The 22,211-nt window shown below is 40.1% G+C and overlaps 1 protein-coding gene across 5 annotated transcripts in view; it reads left to right on the forward strand.

The window, feature by feature from the left end:
* LOC100016836 (complement C1r subcomponent-like protein) overlaps window positions 1–19,999 on the forward strand; it is a 28,107-nt gene extending 8,108 nt beyond the window's left edge. For all 5 annotated transcript variants that reach the window (XM_007503685.3, XM_001370546.5, XM_056799185.1 and 2 more), the window contains one exon: window positions 12,874–19,999. In XM_007503685.3, coding sequence (XP_007503747.2) covers window positions 12,874–13,643 — 770 coding nt within the window. In that variant the 3' untranslated portion in view covers window positions 13,644–19,999. The remainder of the gene's footprint in view (window positions 1–12,873) is intronic.
* Window positions 20,000–22,211: the final 2,212 nt, after the last annotated feature.

Genomic DNA, 22,211 nt, shown 5'->3' on the forward strand with positions numbered 1-22,211 from the left:
GAAGTCTCAGGAAGGAAAGGTTCAAAGTGTAAAGATTAAAATTTAGGGGAGACTGAGGCAGGTAGAAATTAGTTTCTCTCTGCAAGGAGTATTATATTTTTATGAGGTTTATTAAAGGTTAAGGATTAAAGAAAACACAGAATAAGAAAGCACATGCCTAGGCCAGAGAGGCCTAGACAGGATAACCTCACATCATGGAAGAGATGCATCTGCTCCAAAACAGAAGTCCAAAAGAGCCCGAGCCTATTCACAACCAGGTTTAAATACCCCATCTCGTTCTTGGCCCAGGTGAGATTTTCAGTGAGATTCAAAGCATTCTGGGGAAGTGGAGCAAGGAATTCTGGGGATTGAAGTCCTGGATTCGAGTCTATTTTTTACAAAAGGAGACAGGAGATTGTGTAAAAGGATCATGATTTCTGGTCTGCTAAGGACTTTAGAGATCATCTAGTAAAGCCCTTTTAATAGATGTCTAAATGGAGACTCAAAGAACTTAAGTGACTTGCTCACTTCAGCTACTAAGTAGCCTCAGAGCCCTAAATGGAATTTCTACACCTGGGAAAACTATTTCAAACCCTAAGTAGCAAATAAGTAGCAAGAAATTCAGGAGGTAGAGGCTAGAAACTTCATCCTGAGAGGGAAGACAGAGATACCCTGAAGCCATTTCTGGAGAAGGAGCCCTCCTACTATCTCAGGAATCAGGCTCTTCTGCAGCTTCCCTACTGTCTCTCTCTTGGGCTGATGCAAGGGTCAGCAAATGTGGCCCTTGGACTTTGACACACTACTTGTTTATTTTTTTATGTAAAAATTAAAAAAATAACATTTGTTTTCTCCTACAAAATAGGTCATTTCCACCTGTGTGCCCCTGGGCAAGTCACTAAATTTCTCTTTGCCTTTAGGCAACTATATAACTAGAATTTGCTGTCTGACCTTAGCAAAAGAAGTTTTCTCATTAGGAAGTTTTCTATTCCAATGAAATTACAGATCTAGATTCTTCCTCCACTCCCCACCCCATTTTCCAGTTCCTGATAACTAGGTGCTAAGTTCAGCTATTTCTTTGAACTTAGTGTCCAAGAAACCTGATGGGTAATAAAGAGAGACAGGAAATGGCAATCCCTATATCAAACAGATTTGGGGAAGGGAGGTGAAAATGACAAAGTCAACCCCACCAAAACCCTCAAAACATAATTGGAGCTGAAAGAACTCTTGTTGCTGTTGTCATCTTCAGTCACATCCTATTCTTTGCAAAGTCATTTGAGATTTTCTTGGCAAAGCGACTGGAATGGTTTGCCATTTCCTTCTCCAGCTCATTTTACAGCTGAGGCAAAAGGTTAAGTGTCTTGCCCAGAGTCACCCAGCTAGTAAATGTCTGAGCCTGGAATTGAATTTTAAAAGTTGAGTCTTTCTGACTCAAGCCCTGGCACTCTCTACAGTAAGCCACTTAGCTGCCAAAAGAGCTGGATGGGATCAAGCCCAATATGTTCATTTTTATAGGAACTGAGGCCCGCGAGACCGGAACTAGCTTGTCCAAGGTCACAGAGGAAAGCTGGTTCAACTCCTACTGAAACTGAGGCCGAACTGAGATGAAATAAAATAGACAAATAATATAGATTCACAGTTAGATATGGAAGGAACCTATCAGAGCGAGATATGCTGGAGCCAGCTGTGTGAAGTACAGCATTTTACACAGAGAAAATTTACACGTAGGAAATATAATATTTATATGTAATACAAGGGTTTTACATGTGGGAAATCAGCAAATACTATCAATCAAGTCTTGATATATTGTTTTGATAACTATCTAAATTAAGAAAGTGATGGAAAAAATGTTTGTAGCATCCCAGGTATATTCTCATATTGAAAGTATTATTGATGTATTGATATTGTAACCTAAGTATTCATATACCAGACACGTGGTCATGTTACTTATTGATCATTGAATTTCCAAATCTTCAGTCCAAAGGTCAAAAGAATTCCTGGGCAGGGTGTTAGCAGCCACAAGGTCCTAGCTACCTCATTGTTAGACCTCACTCCTTGCCATGTTTGATTAACCTCCTCCTCTTTGATTAAGTGATTGTCAATTGAGCCTGTTCATTAGCTACCTCCCACTCCACATTCCTAAACTCTCCAATAAAAGTTTGGGAACATGTGCAGCATCCTCTCTTTCAATACATCAGAGGAGCATGCACGATGGAGCTCATGTTTGTTAACTCTTTGTCTCTGAGTCTTTCTTCCTTTGTCGCTTGTGCTCTCTCTTCTCTCTCTCTCTCTCTCTCTCTCTCTCTCTCTCTCTCTCTCTCTCTCTCTCTCTCTCTCTCTCTCTCTCTCTCTCCCCCTTCCATTACCCATTTTCCCTCAGTTTCCAATCTCCTTCTCAGGTATCCATCCACAACGTTAAAATGTGTCATGTATCATAAGTACTGACCCGAGACTCCTGGTTCAGATCCTGCCTCTGATACTCCCTGTGTAACCTGAGGCAAGTCACTTGGCTTCATCTTCCTCCTCTATAAAATGAGGAAGTTGGCTTAGATGCCCATCTAGCTCCTAGACGGTCTCTTATTCAATTTCCTCATTTTAGAGGGGAGGAAATAGATCAAGGGTTGGTGTCTGAATAGGATCCAGAACACCTTTCTCCTCACTCCCTAGTCCTGGGTTCTGATAGCCAGGTGGTTGATATGCCCACACTCTGCCCCCTTCACCACCCCTAAAAAAGTTGAGATGGCCTTAAAAGCTTTGAGGGAAAGAAAGGCCCCATGCATGGACACATCTTCAGAAAGGAATGGCTTTTCCTGCCCTGCAGTCTTGTTCTTAATAAATATATTTTTTAAAATCATTCACTAGGGGGCAACTGAGTTGCTCAGTGGATTGAGAGCCAGGTCTAGAGACGGGAGGTCCTAGGTTCAAATTTGACCTCAGACACTTCCTAGCTGTGTGACCCTGGGCAAGTCACTTAACCCCCATTGCCTAGCCCTTCCCACTCTTCTGGCTTGGAACCAATTCATAGTATTGATTCTAAGGTGGAAGGTAAGGGTTTAAAAAAAACAATCAATAAATATTTATTAAACACCTATTATATGCCAGGCACTATGCTAAGCACTGGGGATACAAAAAGGCAAAATACAGTCTTCCTGCCCTCCAGGGGCTGATAGTCAGTTCCTTCTGAAGTGCTCCTACCCTCTTACTTCTCTCCAAAGCAAATCATTCTGAGAAACAATGAAAAATTCTAAATTCTAGGTCTCCTACCAGAGCCAAGGATCCCTGAAAGAGCTGCCAGCTCTCTAACAACTCTGCTGCTAACTACACTTTCAATCTGGCCCTTGTACCTTGGCTAAAGGCATCAGGAAACTGGGTAAAAGTGGAGTTAAAGGAGAGGGGGACACTTCAGGGGAAAGACCAGGGCCTTGAAAACAGGGAGGCTGTCCCTACTGCTGGGGCAGAGTTGTTTTCTCCCTTCCCCTAAGAAGGTCTTTCTTCTCTGTATGCTATCCATTATCCCTGCCTTGCCCCATCCTAGGGTGAGAGGTATGCTGCATGGAGGACTTTGGACCCATACATAACTAATGAGCCTTGCTTATTAAACAAAGACACTATCTCTAGGCTGGGCTGGAGGTTGTGTCCTGCCAACTTTGTTAGACTTGGCTTCTGTTCAAAAGTCTCATGGAAAAATCTAGCTTCTCCTCCATCACCATCAGAGACAGCTTCCTATGCCCACCCCTACCAGTTCTACCCTGATTCTATCATTTGAGACCAAAGAGAATAAGTCCAATCTTTCTTCCCTGTAACAATCCTTTACATACTTGAGGATAGCAATAATTGCTTCCTAATTTTTCTCCCAGCAAAACAAGTTCTCCCTTGCCCTTCTAGTCCTTGAAAATCTACTCCCACATCCCCCTACCCATTAAAACAATTATCTTTCCTGGGGTAAAATCCCATCTCTTCACCTACCCTCCCTCTACCAGTTGCCAATCAGTGTCAGCATTTGAACTCACACCTTGTCTTTGACATTGTGAAAATTAAAATTAAATCTTAATAATAAAATATTACATTTTAAGGGACTTATTAAGGATCATTAAAAATAAAGGAATAAAAGGGATACAAAATAAAGACCAAGTGCCCATGCCTGATTAGCCACTTCAAAATCCCCACTCATCACCACTATACTCATCAACAGGGCCAAAAAAGAGGGCGGGACCCTCCACATCCCTGCCTAATATCCCCTGTCTACAGGAAGCATGTAAGGGCAGGAAGTCAGTAGGCTCCCAGGAAATATAGTTCTTTTTTTAGGGTAACAGATTTTCAATTATACATTCCCCCCTGAGATCTGTGGAAGACTAGTCTCTCCAATGGGTCTTGTAAACATAACCAACTTTGAAATTACAATAATTTGAGGATAAGAGGTAAAAGAACAAACCCATGATTGCTAGGTGCATTGACAAAAAGCCAATTAGGGGGCAGTCCCCTTTGGCATAAGAGTATAAATACAAAAACAAAATGCATTCAACCCCACACAGTTCGAATCACCACATCCCAAAGTTCACTCTGGATCTTCTGGTGCAGTGTGTGGTCTGTGGAGGCATCTTCATGATGCCTTCTCCAAACAGTTCACTTTCTGGATTCAGAGAGGTAGCATGTTTCTTACTGTTAGATTTAAAATAGTTTTGAGTGTTAAATAGTTGTAGATAAGAGAGTGGGAGCCATAAACTGTGATAATTAAAATGTTTTGGGAACAAGGGAAATATATAACAATTATGACCTCTGAAATATGTTTTCTACTGTCTTGGTTTTATATAAATATAAGATGGTCGCCAGGGAATATATTCCCAATTTATGAATATGCCCAAGCCAACTGGGTTTTATAGAGAAATTTAATTTATAATACACTGATTAATCAATAGAAAAAGAGAGAAAGTAAGAAAGGAATAAGAGTGAAGGGCCTCAAGCCAATAAGGCCTAGACCTCAGTCCTAAGAGATAAATTAGTCAGTTGGTTTTATCATTCACCCAAGATCTCTCTAGGTAAGGCTTCTCATGCCAACCTCAGGCTCCACCTTCAAGAGAGCCTCCTTTCAAGAAATGTTTCTAGAGAATTCTCCTCCTGACTCCTCCTGAGTTCTCCTTCCACAGCCTCCTTCAAGACCTCTCCAGGAGCTCTTCCTCCAGGACCTCTCTCCTCTCAGACCTCCTTCAGAGCATCAACCTCCCCCTAGTCCTCAGACCCCGCTATCTTTAAGCAAACAATCTAAGTTCCCTTCCCTCAGTTCGCACATCTACCAATCACTGTCGATGTCTCCCCTGTGCCAATGGTGGCTCTAGCTTAACCCAGGACCGCCCAGAGGTCTGTGTCTTTTGCACATGTCTGTTGAAGGTCATATTCTTAAATAATTAAATCTTGATCTTTGCTGCAGCCCTTCCTAAATCCTGTTACTCTGAGTAGGATGGAGATTGTAGTTTCCAAGACCTGGTTCTGTCATTCCAAGTATCTCTATTGTATCAATTCTAAAACCAATCATGACTCAAAGAACTTCCTGTTCTATGCTTAAGCATAGGTCAAAGCCCTTTCCATTGTTTAGCAAAAGGTTTCTGTCCTAAAGTAGTCTTAAGTAGGGAGGAGAAGGATCCTCCCATGCCAAGGAGTTTCATATTCCAATAGAGTTCTTACTATCAGTAGGAAATTTTTTTCAAGTATGAAATTTCCCAATAGGGAAATTCCCAACATTCATAAGTCTAAGAAATTTTAAGGTTTACATTACCTTAAGATCAAAAGAATTTAAACTTTGCATTTTAGAATAATTATACATTCTACCTGAAGAGGGTGTTGAAAAACACAGAGATAACTTGGGAATGCATGGCTGAGTTATGAGGTATATGAATTGGCAAGAGAAAGTAAAAAACATTAAAAAAAATCCAAATAAAAGAGAAAAGATAACTTCTGGATGAAATATAAACTATACAAGTCTTATGTGTAAAAATTCTAAGTAAAGGAAAAATAAACCTATAACAAGTCCTTGAATCAGGGCCCAATTAAAGTGATTTAAGCAATTATGCATTTACCCAATCAGTAGCCAAGACTACAGAAAGTTTCCACATTATGAAAGACAGAAAAGGGACTAGATTTTTGCAGCAAATGGAAAACAGCATAACTTGGTCTGATTTACCATATTTTTCACAGGGACACTGGAGCCAGAACAATTGATGTTATATACTTGATATAGAGTGTGTGTTACAAGGAAGTCTTACATTTAACACATGTTAAACAGCCTCAACCTCAAGAATCACACGTGATCAAGTCCTTGAGCTCTTTGTGCAGAATGTCATCAATCCATGTAGGACTGGTTTGGTCTCTTTGACCTTGTGCTCAATTGGCACTATGCAAGTAGCTTTGTGCTTCTTTGGCACTGTGCAATGGCTCTTTTTGTTTTCCCTTCTCCTGGAATCAGACAGAATCATTAAGCAAAGTCCCATAATTTTTTTAAACAATCAATGGCATTATTTTTATAGTACAAAGCTTTTGGGGTATGCATTGACATTAGGACAAATGTATTTTAAACTTATATTACAGAAAAATTAAAAAAAATTAAAGAAAAATCTTCTCAATAGTGTTGATGTGTTTCAAATACAAAAAAGAAGAAAAAATAAAACTTAAATAGTATGTTGCACATGCAAGCAAAACAATAATTTAAAAGTTTTTAAAATCAAGAATATATAGCTTACAATCATTGACAGATTGCGTTAGCTAGGGAAAAGTAGAATTCAAAGGTTTCTCACCCAAAAATGAGATCCATTTATTCTTCAAACTTAGCCATGATCCACTCTGAGTGCAAATGATTTTCACAAAGTAAGTTTTTTATAAAGAACAGTAGTACAACAGGTAGTGCACATTCAAGAAGTATCAAAACCCCCAAAGTTATAATAGCCCATTTAATGACAATAGCAAACAAACCCACTATCATTAGGATGAGTCTGCTGTATAACATTTAAAACTAATGGATACTTGTCACAATTTTTTCAGGTGTAGCAATGTTTCAACCTTGGCTGAGATATTTTAAAAATCTATTACTGCCATCATTACAAAAATGTGGCAGAGGAGTCTAGAAAAGACCAAACCTCTATACTGTTGATGTTGGGTCTAAAAACATCACCAAGAATCTAGATCATTCTGGTGGAAGGGTAAAATAAGCAGAAGAGTTACAAATGAGAGATGCTCCCTCTTGAGAGCTATCCAGGGGTACCATGCCCTAGGATCAACTTCCCAGCTCCTTTGGTATGAGACTGTTATGTCCCGTCCATTCACATTTTTACAATTGTGGGGTGTGGGGATTATAATTGCACTTCACTTCAGCTACTAAAATGAACCCTTTATCTCTTGTTACAAATAACTCAGAGGTAGGTAAAATCATCAGAGTTGTTGAAAAAAAATCTAAAAATCATGTCTAAAGACCCCTTAAAATAAATTTGAGATATTTAGCTCATTAAATTTTCCAAAGGTTGTTATACAATTGTAACCAGTTTTGATGAAGTCCATCCATCATCTATGTGACAATTTAAAAAGCCAAAATGGAAGAAAAAGCTGGGGGTTTTTGTTTGTTTGTTTGTTTTTTATGGGATTATTCAATAATGTTTGTTCAGTATAGTTATAGGGGGAAAGTAACAGAATATAACAGTAGTTAAAACACAGTTGACTAAAATGATTCAGTGTAACAGAATAGTATTGATCAGATTAATATATGAAACCAACCAAATTAAATCTTAAAGCAAAACAATCAGCAAAATATAATAAAATACAGAGACCTTCATAAAACAATGGAGTCTGAAGAGGCTTAAAATTTTCACCTCCAGTCTCTTTAAAGTTCCTTGTTCTATCCATTCAGGTTCCTTTTGTCAGAACTATGGGATTTCCCATAGCAAGGGAGAACATGGGTTTGAGGAATCTCAAATCAGATGAATCTTAGAGCCTGGGCAGACCCAAATGGCAACAAATTATAGGTAAATGAATTTCTCCACTGAATCTTGGGCAAGATAAGTGAAAGGATCAGTGCACTCATGTATTGTAGAAGCTGTTTGAAATAGACAAAGTACTGCTCTTTCATAAAGTATGCCATGCTTGCAATTTACTTCCTGTTTGGAAGAATAACTTCCTTCTTCCCTTCCCCTTCTGAGACCCTCTGCCATGTGTAGGCTAATTATTGCCTAGGGAAAGCGCACCCAGGTCTCCAGTGGCTCCAAGATCTCCCAGCTTCTTGGCAGCAGCAATCAACAGCCCCAAAAGGATCAGCAACAGGGGCAGCTACTAGGGTGGGGGCCAGGGCTGAGGCCAGAACAGAAGCAGGAGGAGGAGTAATCAGGATCAAGAAGGTCAGGAGCAGGTGGCTGGGACAAACCAGAAAGCTGGATCAGCAGCAATATCAGTAACACCAGGTGTAGCAGCAAGGAACTGAGGAACATGGGCTCAAGCAGATGGGCAAGAGAAGTGACTAATCTCCTCTTCCTCAAGGGTCCCCCAGGATAAAAATAGCCTGGCCAGTAGGGAGAGCGACCAGGCAAAAAGTAGGGAAAGAAAAAGGCAGCAGCTCCAAAGAGAGTTTGGAGTTCTCTTAGAGATTACGAGGGTGGGTGGATGGGTGAAAAGCCTTGGCAGGAGAAACGTGACTTAAAAAAATTTATCTAGGCTATCTTAAAAAGATTGAGAATTCCTTCTCCCAGTGGTTGCCATCAATGTAAAAATTAAAATTAAATCTCAAATATTAAAATGTCATTTTAAGGGATTTATTAAGAATCATTAGAAATAAAGGAATAAAAAGGATACAAAATAAAGATCAAGTGCCCAAGACTGATTAGACATTTCAAAATCCCCACTCATCTCCACCATGCTCACCAACAGGGTCAAAAAAGAGGGTGGGACCCACCACATCTCTGCCTAATATCCCCTGTCTACAGGAAGCATGTAAGGACAGGAAGTCAGTGGGCTCCTGGGAAATGTAGTTCTTTTTTAGGGTAATAAATTTTCAGTTATACAACTTCCATACCTGGAGAACTTTTCCCACAATGTAGTACATTACCTCCTATCTTCATACATATACCAAATGCCCTTTAGAGTGTGTTGGTTATATGTCATTTGGACTTTGTAGGGAGGTCCTTAACAGTAGATAGAGCACAGGGCATGGAGTCAGGAAGACATGAGTTCAAATCTGACCTCAGACACTGTGTAACCCTGGGCAAGTCACTTAGCCCTGTTTGCTTTAGTTTCCTTATCTTAAAATGATCTGGAGAAATGGCAAACAACTCCAGAATCATTGCCTAGAAAACTCCAGATGGGGTGGCAAAAGAGTCAGACTTTACTGAGCAGCAACCAATAGGTTCCTAAAATACCAGAAATTACATCTAGCAAATTTATATAATGTTTAGGAAGCACTCTACATGCTATCTCATTTGATCATCCCAAATGCCCTGAAGTAGGTGTTATCATTATCCCCATTTACAGATAAGGAAAATGAGCCTGAGAAGGGAATAAGTATTTCTATAGCTCCTATTATGTATCAGGCACTGGGCTGATTTGCAGATACTGAATTTGATCCTTATGGCAACCTTGTGAAATAATTATCTCCACTTTACAGTAAAGGAAACTGAGGCAGACAGCAAGATTGTGACTTGTCCAGGGTCATATAGTCAGGATATGTTTGAGATTGGATTTGAATTCAGCACTCTATCCACTGAACCACAGGTTGTCTCTGAGTGGTTTTAAATCTTTTGCATAGTATCAAACAGCTAGTATCCAAGGCAGGATTTGATGATGATGTTGATGTTGATGATGTTGTTAATGATGTTGTTGATGTTGATGATATGGTTGATATTGATGTTGATGTTGTTGATGCTGTTGTTGATGATGATGTTGATGATGATAATGATATTGTTGATGTTGATGATGTTGTTGCTGTTGATGATGTTGTTGATAATGATGTTGATGATGATGATGATGATGATTGAATTTGAAGTTGGACATTTTCCTTCCATTTGAATCTTTCTGACCCTTCCCACTGTAATGATTAAAATTTTCTTGGATGCTGTCTCCAACCTCTTTCACCCTTCCATTGTATTGGTCTTCTCCTCCCCTCCCCCATGCACTTCTTTATGACATATAAAATTACCCCATTTTATTTCTTTTCCCATTTCTCTTAGTGTTATCCTCTTTTTTAACCTTTAGATATATATATACACATACATATATATAAACATACATATATATTTTTTGACATTTCATCCTATACAGTTTGTCACTGTTCCCTTTATTCTATCCTGAAGGGGCTTCTTCTGCTCTGCTGATTGATTAAATTAGGCTGATGGAGTATTAATGAGCCCTGAGGTCAGATCTTCCCCAGCTGGCAGCAGAAGCTGAAGGTGTGGAGGCTGAAGGGAGCTGGGCTTCCTGCCCTGTTATCAAGGTATTATGTCCAGGTTGCTGCCTTTGCCCTGGGATCCAATCAGCAGGATTCTTATGGCTCAGCTCAGTTGGTGGGGGAAGAGTGTTGGAGACTGAGCTTCCCTCTGAAGGCTTCTTATCTGCCCTATTGATAAACTAGATTAAGCCAGGGCCCAGCTGATCTACAGAGCTGTATATGCCCTAAGGCCAAAGTGGGGACCCAAGATGGCTGTGACTAGGCTGCCCTCCCCTCTGCTCCTCTCCTCCAGCTGCCTCCCTGCCAGCTGTAGTTAGAGCCCTGAGCCTGGCACAGCTGTGGCCGCAAGGCACTCCCTCTGGAGCTGGAGCCCTCACCTTGAGATTCCAGTGCCTGCCAGAGACTTAGCATAGTAGGTGGGAAAGGGGTCCTGGGACCTTCCTTCTTCCTTTTCCTTAAACCCAAGAATTCAGCCTTCTCTGCATACCTTTTAAGTTGAATGGAGCAGGAAGGTCTCCCAGCTCTGTCCTTTTGTTAGATTTGGTTTTCTGTCCCCTCGAAGCACTTTGTTTTTGATTGGTGTGGCAGGGTTTTCACAGAGGTCTGGACTTTTGCTGCTTCTAAGTGGCTATCTTGACTCTGCCCCACCCCACCCCAGCCAGTATTTGAATTCATATCTCCTTAATTCTATCCACTACACCACCTAGCTACCTAAGAGGTAGGACATAAGGCAGAGAGGTCAAATTTGATGCTCACTGGCCACCAGCTGCCAACAAAATTCTAAGGTACAAACCAGAACCAGATTCAATGTATGTTTAACTAAATCATGAAAAATGCAATAAAACATGAATGATATTAATTTGTGGTTTTCTAAGTCAACATTTTTGGCACCCCTAGATAAGGCTCAGGTCTGCTCCCTCTCTAACTTTTGCTCCAAGAGGAGAGAGATGATTTCACCCCATCTGCTGCTCATCAGGGACATGCCTATACCTCAGTCCCTCATTCCAAAGGTTTTTACCAGCAGGATCAATTTTGTGTATTAAGCAATTGGCTGCATTCTACTTCTGGGGCTATTAATGCAGATCATCCTTCTAGGGGAGTTATTCCACCAAACTCTATACAGCTTATCTACCATTTGATCAACTAACCAAACTCAATGTCACCAGAGTTCCAAAGCTCCACCAGTGACTTGGCCTGTGATTTCCCTGTTAGAGGGAATCTCACTCAAGGTGAGAAATTCTCTCCTCTAGATCAGCATCTACTCAGAGACTTGAAGGTAGTTTGGGGCATTAACTTGTCCAGGGTCAAATGGGTCTGTCTGTCTGTCTTTCTGTCTTTCTTTCTTCCTCTCTTCCTTTCTTTCTGTATTTCTTTCTTTCTTTTTCTCTTCCTTTCTTTCTCTCTTCCTTTCTTTCTTTCTGTATTTCTTTTTTCCATTTAAACCCTTACTTACTAACTAAGTACTGGTTCCATGGTAGAAGAGCCATGAGAACTGCTAGGCAGTGGGGGTTAAGTGACTTGCTCAGGGTCACACAAGCTAGGAAGTGTCCAAGATCAGATATGAACCCAGGACCTTTCATCTATCTAGGCCTGGCTTTCAATCTATTGAGCCACCTAACTGCCCCTAAATCAGCATGTAACTAATGTTGTTGTTCAGTTGTTTCAGTCATGTTTGACTCTTCATGACCCCATTTGAGGTTTTCTTGCTAAAGATCCTGGAGTGATTTTCCATTTCCTTCTCCTAACTGAGGCAAATAGAATTAGCAAATGAGTTGCTAATCTCTTTCCTTGTGAATCTAGAGAGCTTCCCAAGGCATTTTGAACCAGGATGAGAGAAAGGCTATGTACTGAAGAGGAGGGAAAAGGCCAAATCAGCCTACTTCATCATTTTGCCCAGAATTCTTCCCTCTAGTCATCCAAAGGACAAGGTTTCAATGGAGCAGAAGAGATCCCGAATATCAGGACATGTCCTGAACCTGTAGAAAACTTGGAGATCTGGAAACTCTCTCTACTAATGTAGGCTGGCACCTCTGTCCAAATCAGTCTCAGAAAGTTGCCTCCAGGTTTGAGAGCTTAGGTGTCTTCCATGCCTGCAGTCACATAGCCAGAATGTATTGGAGGAAGGTCTTCCTGGCCCCTGAGCCCAGAGATCTATCTACTGTGCTACTGTGTCCTACTGCTTCTCCGCTAAAGGGAACCAGATATAAAGTAAGCACTCAGTTCTTGCTCTGGAATGTTCGGTTCCTTTACCTTTTATTGATAAAGATTTCGTCTCTGTCTCATTGTCTGCATCGTGATGGTCCTCGACTCCAGATTTCCATGTTTCTTAAACTGTACGTTTCTTTCACCTCATTCTCAGCAGCGGGAGGTAGCTTTGGGACTCTCTTTGTATGGGGCACAGTGTGCCACAGAGAGAAGTCCTCCCTGTGCCCCTTGGTTACACTGACATAAATAACATTCTCTTCCCTCTCCCTCTGGACACTCAGTGTGCGGACAACCATCCACACCTATCGCCCGGGACCAGGGAGCCATTGGTGTATCAAAGGCGAAGGCGGGAAACTTCCCCTGGCAGGCACTCACCATCATCCATGGCCGTGGAGGAGGAGCTCTGCTTGGAGATCGCTGGATCCTCACAGCTGCCCATACCGTCTACCCTAAGGACAGCTTCTCCCAGGAGAACCGGAGTGTGAATGTGTTCCTGGGACACACAGATGTAGAGGAGATTATAAGGCTGGGGCCCCATCCTGTCCACAGGGTCATCGTGCACCCAGACTATCGCCCGGAAGAGCCAAACAACTTCGAGGGGGACATTGCACTACTGGAATTAGAAAACAGCGTTCCTCTGAGCCCCAACATCCTCCCCATCTGCTTGCCAGACAACGAGACTCTCTATGGCAATGGCTTGATGGGCTATGTCAGTGGCTTCGGGATGGAAAATGGCCGTTTGGCTAGCCAACTGAGATACGTGCGTCTGCCTATTGCCAAGAGAGACGCTTGTGAGGCCTGGCTGCAGAAGAAAAATCGAACCGAAGTGTTTTCTCCAAATATGTTCTGTGCTGGAGACAGGACCTTAAAGCAAGATGCCTGCCAGGGGGACAGCGGAGGCGTCTTTGCTGTGTGGGATAATGCTACAGAGCGCTGGAGGGCCACAGGCATTGTGTCCTGGGGCATTGGCTGCAGCAAAGGCTATGGCTTCTACACCAAGGTCCTCAACTATATGGACTGGATCAAGGCCACAATAGAAGGGGATAGCTGAGCCTCGAGGGCCTTGGCTCAGAGATCCTCAAAGGGTGGTTTCCTGGAGTCCACAGAAGTCAAAACTGTTGTCATAATAACATTAAGCCATTTTAATTTCTAACATGGTAAATATCAATAGATATAACCCACATAAACTAAACTTATTTGTAGTCCCCACTAGTTTTGTTTTCTTTTTTCAAATCCTTCCTTTTTTGGCTTAGTAACAACTCAAAGACAGGAGGATGAGGGCTAGGTAAGCAGTGTTAAGTGACTTGCCCAGGATCACACAGCTAGGAAGTGTCTGACACCAAATTTGAACCCAGGACCTCCTAGCTCCAAGTCTGGCACTCTATCCACTGTGCCACCAAAGGCCGCATCCCCAGTAGTTTTGTTTTGTTTTTTAAACTCTTACCTTCTGGCTTAGAATCAATACTGTGTATTGTTTCCATGGCAGAAGAGTGGTAAGAGCTAAACAACAGGGGTTAAGTGACTTGCCCAGGGTTACACAGCTAGGTAGTGTCTAAGGTCAAATTTGAACCCAGGACCTTTTGTCTCTAGACCTGCCTCTCAACTCACTGTCACCCAGCTGCCTCTCCCAATAGTTTTTAAGAGTATAAAGGGATGCTGAAAAGGAAAGTAATGAATGCTGGAGGGGATGTGGCAAAGTAGGGACATTAATTCATTGCTGGTGGAGTTGTGAACTGATCCAACCATTCTGGAGGGCAATTTGGAACTATGCCCAAAGGGCGACAAAAGAATATCTATCCTTTGACCCAGCCATAGCACTGCTGGGTCTGTACCCCAAAGAGATAATGGACACAAAGACTTGTACAAAAATATTCATAGCTGCGCTCTTTGTGGTGGCCCAAAACTGGAAAACGAGGGGATGCCCATCAATTGGGGAATGGCTGAACAAACTGTGGTATATGTTGGTGATGGAGTACTATTGTGCTAAAAGGAATAATAAAGTGGAGAAGTTCCATGGAGACTGGAACAACCTCCAGGAAGTAATGCAGAGCGAGAGGAGCAGAACCAGGAGAACATTGTACACAGAGACTAATACACTGTGGTATAATCGAACGTAATGGACGTCTCCATTAATGGCGGTGTAATGTCCCTGAACAATTTGCAGGGATCCAGGAGAAAAAAACACTATTCATAAGCAAAGGATAAACTATGGGAGTGGAAACACCGAGAAAAAGCAACTGCCTGAATACAGAGGTTGAGGGGACATGACAGAGGAGAGACTCTAAATGAACACTCTAATGCAAATATTATCAACAAAGCAATGGGTTCAAATCAAGAAAACATCTAATGCCCAGTGGATTTACGTGTCGGCTATGGGGGAGTGGGGAGAGGAAAAGAAAATGATCTATGTCTTTAACGAATAATGCTTGGAAATGATCAAATAAAATATATTTTTTAAAAAAAAGAGTATAAAGGGATGCTGAGACCAAAGAGTTTGAAAACCACTGTGAGAGGGAAAGGAAAAGATTCCCTAATCAATCATAATTGCTTCCCAAGCCACATCCACATTAAAATCATTGAACCAGAATCCAAATGTATAAAACAGAGTTCTCTCCTTCCCTAAACCTGTCCCCTCGAGTCATATCTGAGGAGGGAATAGTATTTCACAACCTTTTTCCCAGTACCCTGCCTGCCTACCTACTAGTTTCCATGGATCCCTATGAAGCCTCCATCAGGGCACTCCCCGATTCATTCCTGACCTCTTTTTATTTGCTGTTGCATCTTGAAACTGCAGAAGTTATGCAATCCCTGATGATGCAGCTTCTCTTTTGCATTCTCCTATAAAGAATTGCTCGCTGCATATTATATGATGAACATTTATGAATGGCTTAGCTATTCTTAGCAATACAGTGATCCAAGACAATCCTCAAGGACTCATGATGAAAAATGCCATCCACCTCCAGAGAAAGAACTGATGGAGTCTGAATGCAAACTGACACATACTATATTTCACTTTATTTCTTTACTTTTCTTTTGCTTATTCAAGTTCTCTTTCACAAAATGACTAATATGGAAAGATACTTTACACCAGTGCCTATGGATGATTTATATCAGATTGTTTGCCATCTCAAGAAGGAGGAGGGAAGAGAGATGGGGGAGGTGAGAATTTGGCTCAAACTTTTTTTAAAAAGAGTTTAAATTGTTTTTTTATGTAGTTGAGAAAAAAATAAAGTATTTAAAAATTATTTGCTGTCCCCTGATAGGTGAAAGAAGGGGAGGCCATTCTTTTCCTTACTTTCTAATGACATTTTCTCCCATACACAAAAACCTCACTACCTCTGTTCCTCCACTTTCAAAACTCATGCTACTTTCTCCTACCACTTAATGGTACTCTTGGTTATCTACCAGGCTCCCATTCTCCTTCCCCAGACACCCCTTCTTACCCTTTTCTGAGTATTTCGGCATTAATTGACCCATGTTCATATAATCATAAATTTGGAGCTAGAAGGGAACTTCAAGATCATCTACTAACCCTCTTCCTTTTACAAAGGAGAAAACTGAGACCCATAAAAGTTGAATGATTTGCCCAAGAGCAAGTAGGTAGCAGCTGGGATTCACCCCAATATGAACTGATTCCAAATCTAGTATTGTTTCCACTCTGCCATGTTGGATAACTTAGAGACTCATAAACCAGCTTTTCTGCCTTTGAAAGTTCATCAGGTAACTAGGAAGAGTTTATGACAAAACAAGAGATAGAAAGGATCATGAGGAGTAAAATAAATCATTTTGATTACATGAAATTAAAATGCTTTTTCTCAAACAAAACAAATGAAGCCAAAAATAAGATGACAAACAGGAAAATGAAGAAAAATTTTATGGCAAATTTCTCAGACAAAGGTCTTATTTCTCAAATACATAGGTATCTGAACCAAATTTATAAAAATAGGAGCAATTCCTCAGTTGATAAAGGGTCAAAAGAAATGAACAACTTTCAGAAGAAGTCAAAGCTGGCAGTAGTTTCATAAAAAAATGCTCTAAATCACTACTAATTGGAGAAGCCTTTGAGGTACCACCTTATACCTATCAGATTGGTCTACATAACAGAAAAAGGAAAATGACAAATGCTGGGGGGAATGTGGAAAAATAATAAATTGTTGTGTGGCATTTAAAAGAGTGGATGCCATAAACTGTAAGAGTTAAAATGGTTGAGGGTCGTAAACTGTAGTGATTAAAATAGTGGAAGATATAAATTGTAGTAGATATAAGAGTGGATTGTAAGTTGTGGCTGCAGAAAATATGTTTTCACTACAGTGTCTTGTTTTAAATCAAATATAAGGTGGTTGCCAGGGAAATATCCCCAATTATTAACATACCCAAGTCAACTGGGTTTTATAGAGACTTTAATTAATAATACAATGAGGAATTTAAGAAAGAGAGAAAGAGTAATAAAGGAATAAGTATGAAGGGCCTTAAGCCAACATGGCCTAGACCTGAGTCTTAAGAGAAAGATCAGTCAGTTCTTAATCACTCACCACAAGATCTGCGAAGCAAGGATTCTAATGACACCAGGCCAGCATCATCTCAGCTGCTTTCACCAGCTCAATCCTCAATCTGAATGTTTCAGACTATCTCCCTTTGAGCTCCTACCTGAGCTCCTATTTAAAGGGCAATTTCTCCTATGTCACCTCCCCTAAGTCCTTACATCTACCAATCACAGTAGATGTTTTCCAAAGGACTGGCCATTCTTAATTCACATTTTGTTATCACCTTCTTAATTCACATCTTGCTCTCACCTTTTCTGGGTAGACTAAAACTTCTGAGTAATTCACATCAGGAAAGTTCTGAGTAAGTTTTCACCTCTTTGCTCCTTGTAAGTTCACAAGTTGCCTAACCTTTATAGGTACTTAGCACCCTATTGTATAAATTCTAAAAATAGGCATGGCTTAAAGAACTTTTTGCCTCATTATAAGTATGGGTTTAAGTAGTTTCATTATTTAGCAAGGAGTTTTCTTCCCTAAAGCAGTCTTAAGTATGGGTGGAGTATAGGTCTTCCCATTTCTGATCCAAGTAGAGTTCTCACTTTCCAAATGGGGAATGTTCCCAGTAGAGAATTGTTCCAATGGAGAATTCCCCAATGGGGAAATTTTTAACATTCACAAGTCTGAGAAATTTCAAGATTTACAATCCCCCCTGATGATCATTGGGAGACTAGTCTCGCCATTGATCATTTAACATAATCAATTTTGTAATTCTAAATGCACTTCTAACTATGGATATACACAATATTCAATTTTCTAAGAGAAATTAGAATAGTGAGGGAGGAAATAGAAAAGAAAAGAACTAGGCGCATTGACAGAAAGCCAAATTAGGGGCAGTCCCTTTTGGCATAAATGTGTACATTTACAATAAATGTTCAATCAAAAGTTCAGTTCAATCAATCATATCCAAAGTTCATTCTTGATCTTCTTGATGAAGTGTAGGTTTTCTGGCATCTTTCTGCAACAGTTCATTCTCTGGATTTAGGAGTTTCAAGCTTCTTTCTTGAAGATCTTTTCTCTAACAAAATCAAAATTCTTGGATTTTCATAAAAATACAATCTCAAACAAAAAAATTCAAAAATTCTTAGATTTTAAATTAAAATACAGTTGATAGGAGTTATGAACTAGTCCAACCATTCTGGAGAACAATTTGGAATTATGCCCAAAGGGCTATAAAACTGTGCAGACCCTTTGGCCCAGTAATACTATGACTAGTTCTGTACCCCAAGGAGATCAAAGAAAAGGGAAAAGGACAATTTGTACCAAAATATTTTATAGCTGTTCTTTTTACAGTGGCAAAGAACTGGAAATTGAAGTGATGGCCATCAATTGGGGAGTGGCTAACAAGTCGTATATTACTGTGATGGAATACTATAGTGCTATGAGAATTGATGAGCAGAATAGTTTCAGAAAAACTTGAGAAGATTCATATGAACTGATGCAAATGAAGTGAGCAGAACCAGGAGAATATTATATATAGTAATAGCAATATTGTATGATGATCAACTGTAAATGACTTAGTTAAGCAATACAATGATCCAAAACAGTTCCAAAGGATGAATGATGGAAATTGCTCGTGTGACAAGGAAATCACTTTTAAAAGACTGATATATATTAATTTAAGGTCGCCAAGGAATTCAGCTATGTAATTCCTAAATGAAAACTCAAGTCAGCCGTCAACCTTTTATGGAGTTTTAATTACAAACAGGAGGAAGAAAGGAATTAGAGATAGAGAGATAGAGGTAGAGAGAAAGGGGAGAGAAGGGAATAGGGCTTAAATACCCCTTCTGTTTAGGCTGGGCCAAAAGGCCCAAGCCCTTAGATAGCTGGGGCAAAGAAAGGAGATCAGTCCCTATTACTCACGTGACCAAAAATGGAGAAACAGTCTCAAAGGCCCCCACCTTCAGCTTCCTTCAGTGCAAGCTTCTCAGAGCACACCACAACCACTCCGACCAACTCCTCCACCACCTCCTCGAGTCTCCAGACCCCCCTATCCTTAAGGAAACCCTCCAAGTTCCCTCCCCTCAGTCCTCACATCTACCAATCACCTGTCCATCAATTTCCCTGTGCCAATGGAGGCTCTAGCTTAACCCAGGACTGCCCAGAGGTCTCTGGCTTTGCACATGTCTGTTGAAGGTCATATTTTCAAATAATTAAATCTTTGCTCCTTTGCTACAGCCCTTTCTAAATCCTGTTAGCCTGAGTAGGGTAGAGATTGGAATAATTAAATTTTGATCTAGGCTGCAGCCCTTACTCAATCCTGTTAGGACTGAATAGGGTGGAGATTGATTCCAAGTATCTCCATTGTATCAATTCTAAAATCAATCATGACTCAAAGAAATTCCTGTTCTATGCTTAAGCATAGGTCAAAGTCCTTTCCATTGTTCAGCAAAAGGTTTCTGTCCTAAAGTAATCTTAAGAAGGGAGGAGGAGGAACCTCCCATGCCAATGGGGTTCACATTCCAATAGAGTTCCCACTATCAATAGGAAATTTTTCAAGTATGAAATTTCCCAATGGTGAAATTTCCAACATTTATAAGTCTAAGAAATTTTGAGGTTTACACTCTCCACATCCAAAGAGAGAATAGGTGAATTTTGAATACAAATTGAAGCACACTTTTTTCACTCATTCTTTTTTTTTGTCTATGTTTTCTTTTGTAACATGACTAATAGGGAAATACATTTTACATGATATCACATGTATAATCAATATTAAATTGCTTTCCTTATTAAGGAGGGGGATGAGCAGGAAGGATGGAAAACAATTAGAATTCAAAATGTTAAAAAAATGAATGTTGAACATTTTATTACTATGTAACTAGGAAATATTTAACAAAACAAATAAAATATTTTTATTTTTTTAATAAAATCAATTTTTAAAAAGTTCCTCAGGACAAATTATATAGAAATTCTGGTTAATGACCAAATTGAACTGTAGTTAAATAGAATAGCATTTTTTTTCACTTTCACATGAAGACCGAGTTTTTGCTCTAACAAATCTCATCTCTTGAAAATTAATACATGAACACCAGTTTCAGAAAGATGTTTTTCTTGCCAAATAACACAATATAAAGAACACCAACTCTGGTGTCAGTAGAACAACCTGTGTTCAAATCTCACTTCTACTGTTTCCTACCTGTGTGACTTTAGGGAAATCCCTTAATCCTTACCAGAGCCTCAGTTTCCCCTTTTAAAAAATGAAGGGGTTGGACTTCAAGCCCAGATATCACCTCTGAGGTCTCTCCCCTCCCTGATTCTATGATCATTCCTTTTAACCCAAAAAATAATTGGTGCAGTTATGCCATCCACACCAATTTTTGAACACATGCCCATGAATGAGAGCTCCTAGACTGATGGCTGAGGTTTAAGGGCAATAGCTCTTTCTTCTCCTTTTCTAGGTCCCCATTTCCCCCACGGTTTCCCTTCTTTAATCATCCTAGTCTCCAAATTTCTCCAGTTTTGACTCTCCTACAGTGTTTTAGTGGTCCTCCTAAGAGAGACTTATTTGTCTCTTAGTAAAATTTGCATGACTAGAACCCAATCTCTTTCTAGACAAAATAAAAACTGAAAATATAGAATTATAGATTCAAAGCCCCAGGGACCTCAGAGACCAACTAGTCCAAACTCCCTTCTTTTATAGCAGAAGCTGAGGCCCAGGGATGGCAAGTGACTTATCCAGGGAAATATATGTTCAATATCAGAAGTGGAATTCGAATGTTGGTCCTCTTATTTCAGACACAGGGCTCTTGCCATTCTACCATACTGCCTCTATGTGTTTCATGGAAAGGGAAATGAGTGTTTACTCTCCAAAAGACCTAGCAGGTTATAGAATTGGTTGGTTGTCAATTAGCTAATCAGTCCGTAAGCATTTATCAAATATTTTCTATGTGTCCCACATTGTCCTTAGGGTTAGGGATACAGAGAAAGGGCAGGGGAAGCTCCCCACCCTCGAGGAGCTCACTTTCTAATGGAGACATCAACAGGATAAATAACTTGATGTGTATAAAATATACCCAATGTAAATGGAGGGAAATCTGGGAAGGAAGGTATTAGCAACTGGGGGCAGAGTGAAAGCTCCTTAGAAAAGCTTTCTGTAGAAGATGGGAAATGAGTGAAGCTTTGAGGGAAGTTAGAGAAATTTGGAGACAGAGATGATGGGGCCGAGTCTTTCAAGTAAGTGCAGTGCAGAGACACAGAGATGACAGACAGTGTCCTATTCAAGGAATTACAAGGAACTATAGTGTAGCTGGATTGAAGAGTTCCAGGTGGGGAACAAGGTATAACATGGTGGAAAAGGTAGGTAAGGGGCTCTAGAATGATCCTGATAGGGAGCCCCACTGAGTGGGGTAGGGATAGAGGAAAATGATATGACTAGATTTACATTTTAGAAAAATCACCCAACAAAGTGAAATTCAAATTTGCTTTAGAAATAAATATAGCAGTATGTGAAGCAAATCCTTTGCTGAAATCCAGGTTATATTAATGTCCAAAAAAAAAAAGGCAATTAGATTAGATTAGTTTGATATGACTTGTTCTAAGGAAAGCCAGGTTGAATCTCAAGGATCATTTCCCTTTCTAGATGTTCACAAATTATCCCTTTAATAATATGTTCCAAAATAATTAAATTTATCTAAAGTTTGAAGACTTTGGGGAAATTGGTACCATATTGATGTCTAGTTTTATAATACCTAAGAGTGAACTGGAACCAGCTCGAACTGATTCATAAAAACCATTTGGTAAATTTTTGGGGCAAGCATTTATACCTCAGAAATCAGCAAACACTATAAATCAGGTCTGGATCTATTCTTTTGTTTATTGTCTAGGCTTGAGAAAATATTGGAGAAAATGTTAATAATGCAAATTAAACCTAATCATTAGAGGCAGATGAAGAAACTAGATCCCAGGATGTTAAGTGACTTGCCCAGGGTAATACAGCTAAGTGTCAGAGATAGGATTCAAACACAGATCTTGCTGACTATGAGTCTACTACAATCGACCATGGATTTATTATGAATCATTGTATTGATGTTATTTACCTCTAGAGAGAGAACTGATGGACTCTAAGTTCAAATCGAAGCATA

Source organism: Monodelphis domestica, chromosome 5 (genome assembly GCF_027887165.1).
Source record: "Monodelphis domestica isolate mMonDom1 chromosome 5, mMonDom1.pri, whole genome shotgun sequence".
In the NCBI taxonomy this organism is placed as follows: Eukaryota; Metazoa; Chordata; class Mammalia; order Didelphimorphia; family Didelphidae; genus Monodelphis; species Monodelphis domestica.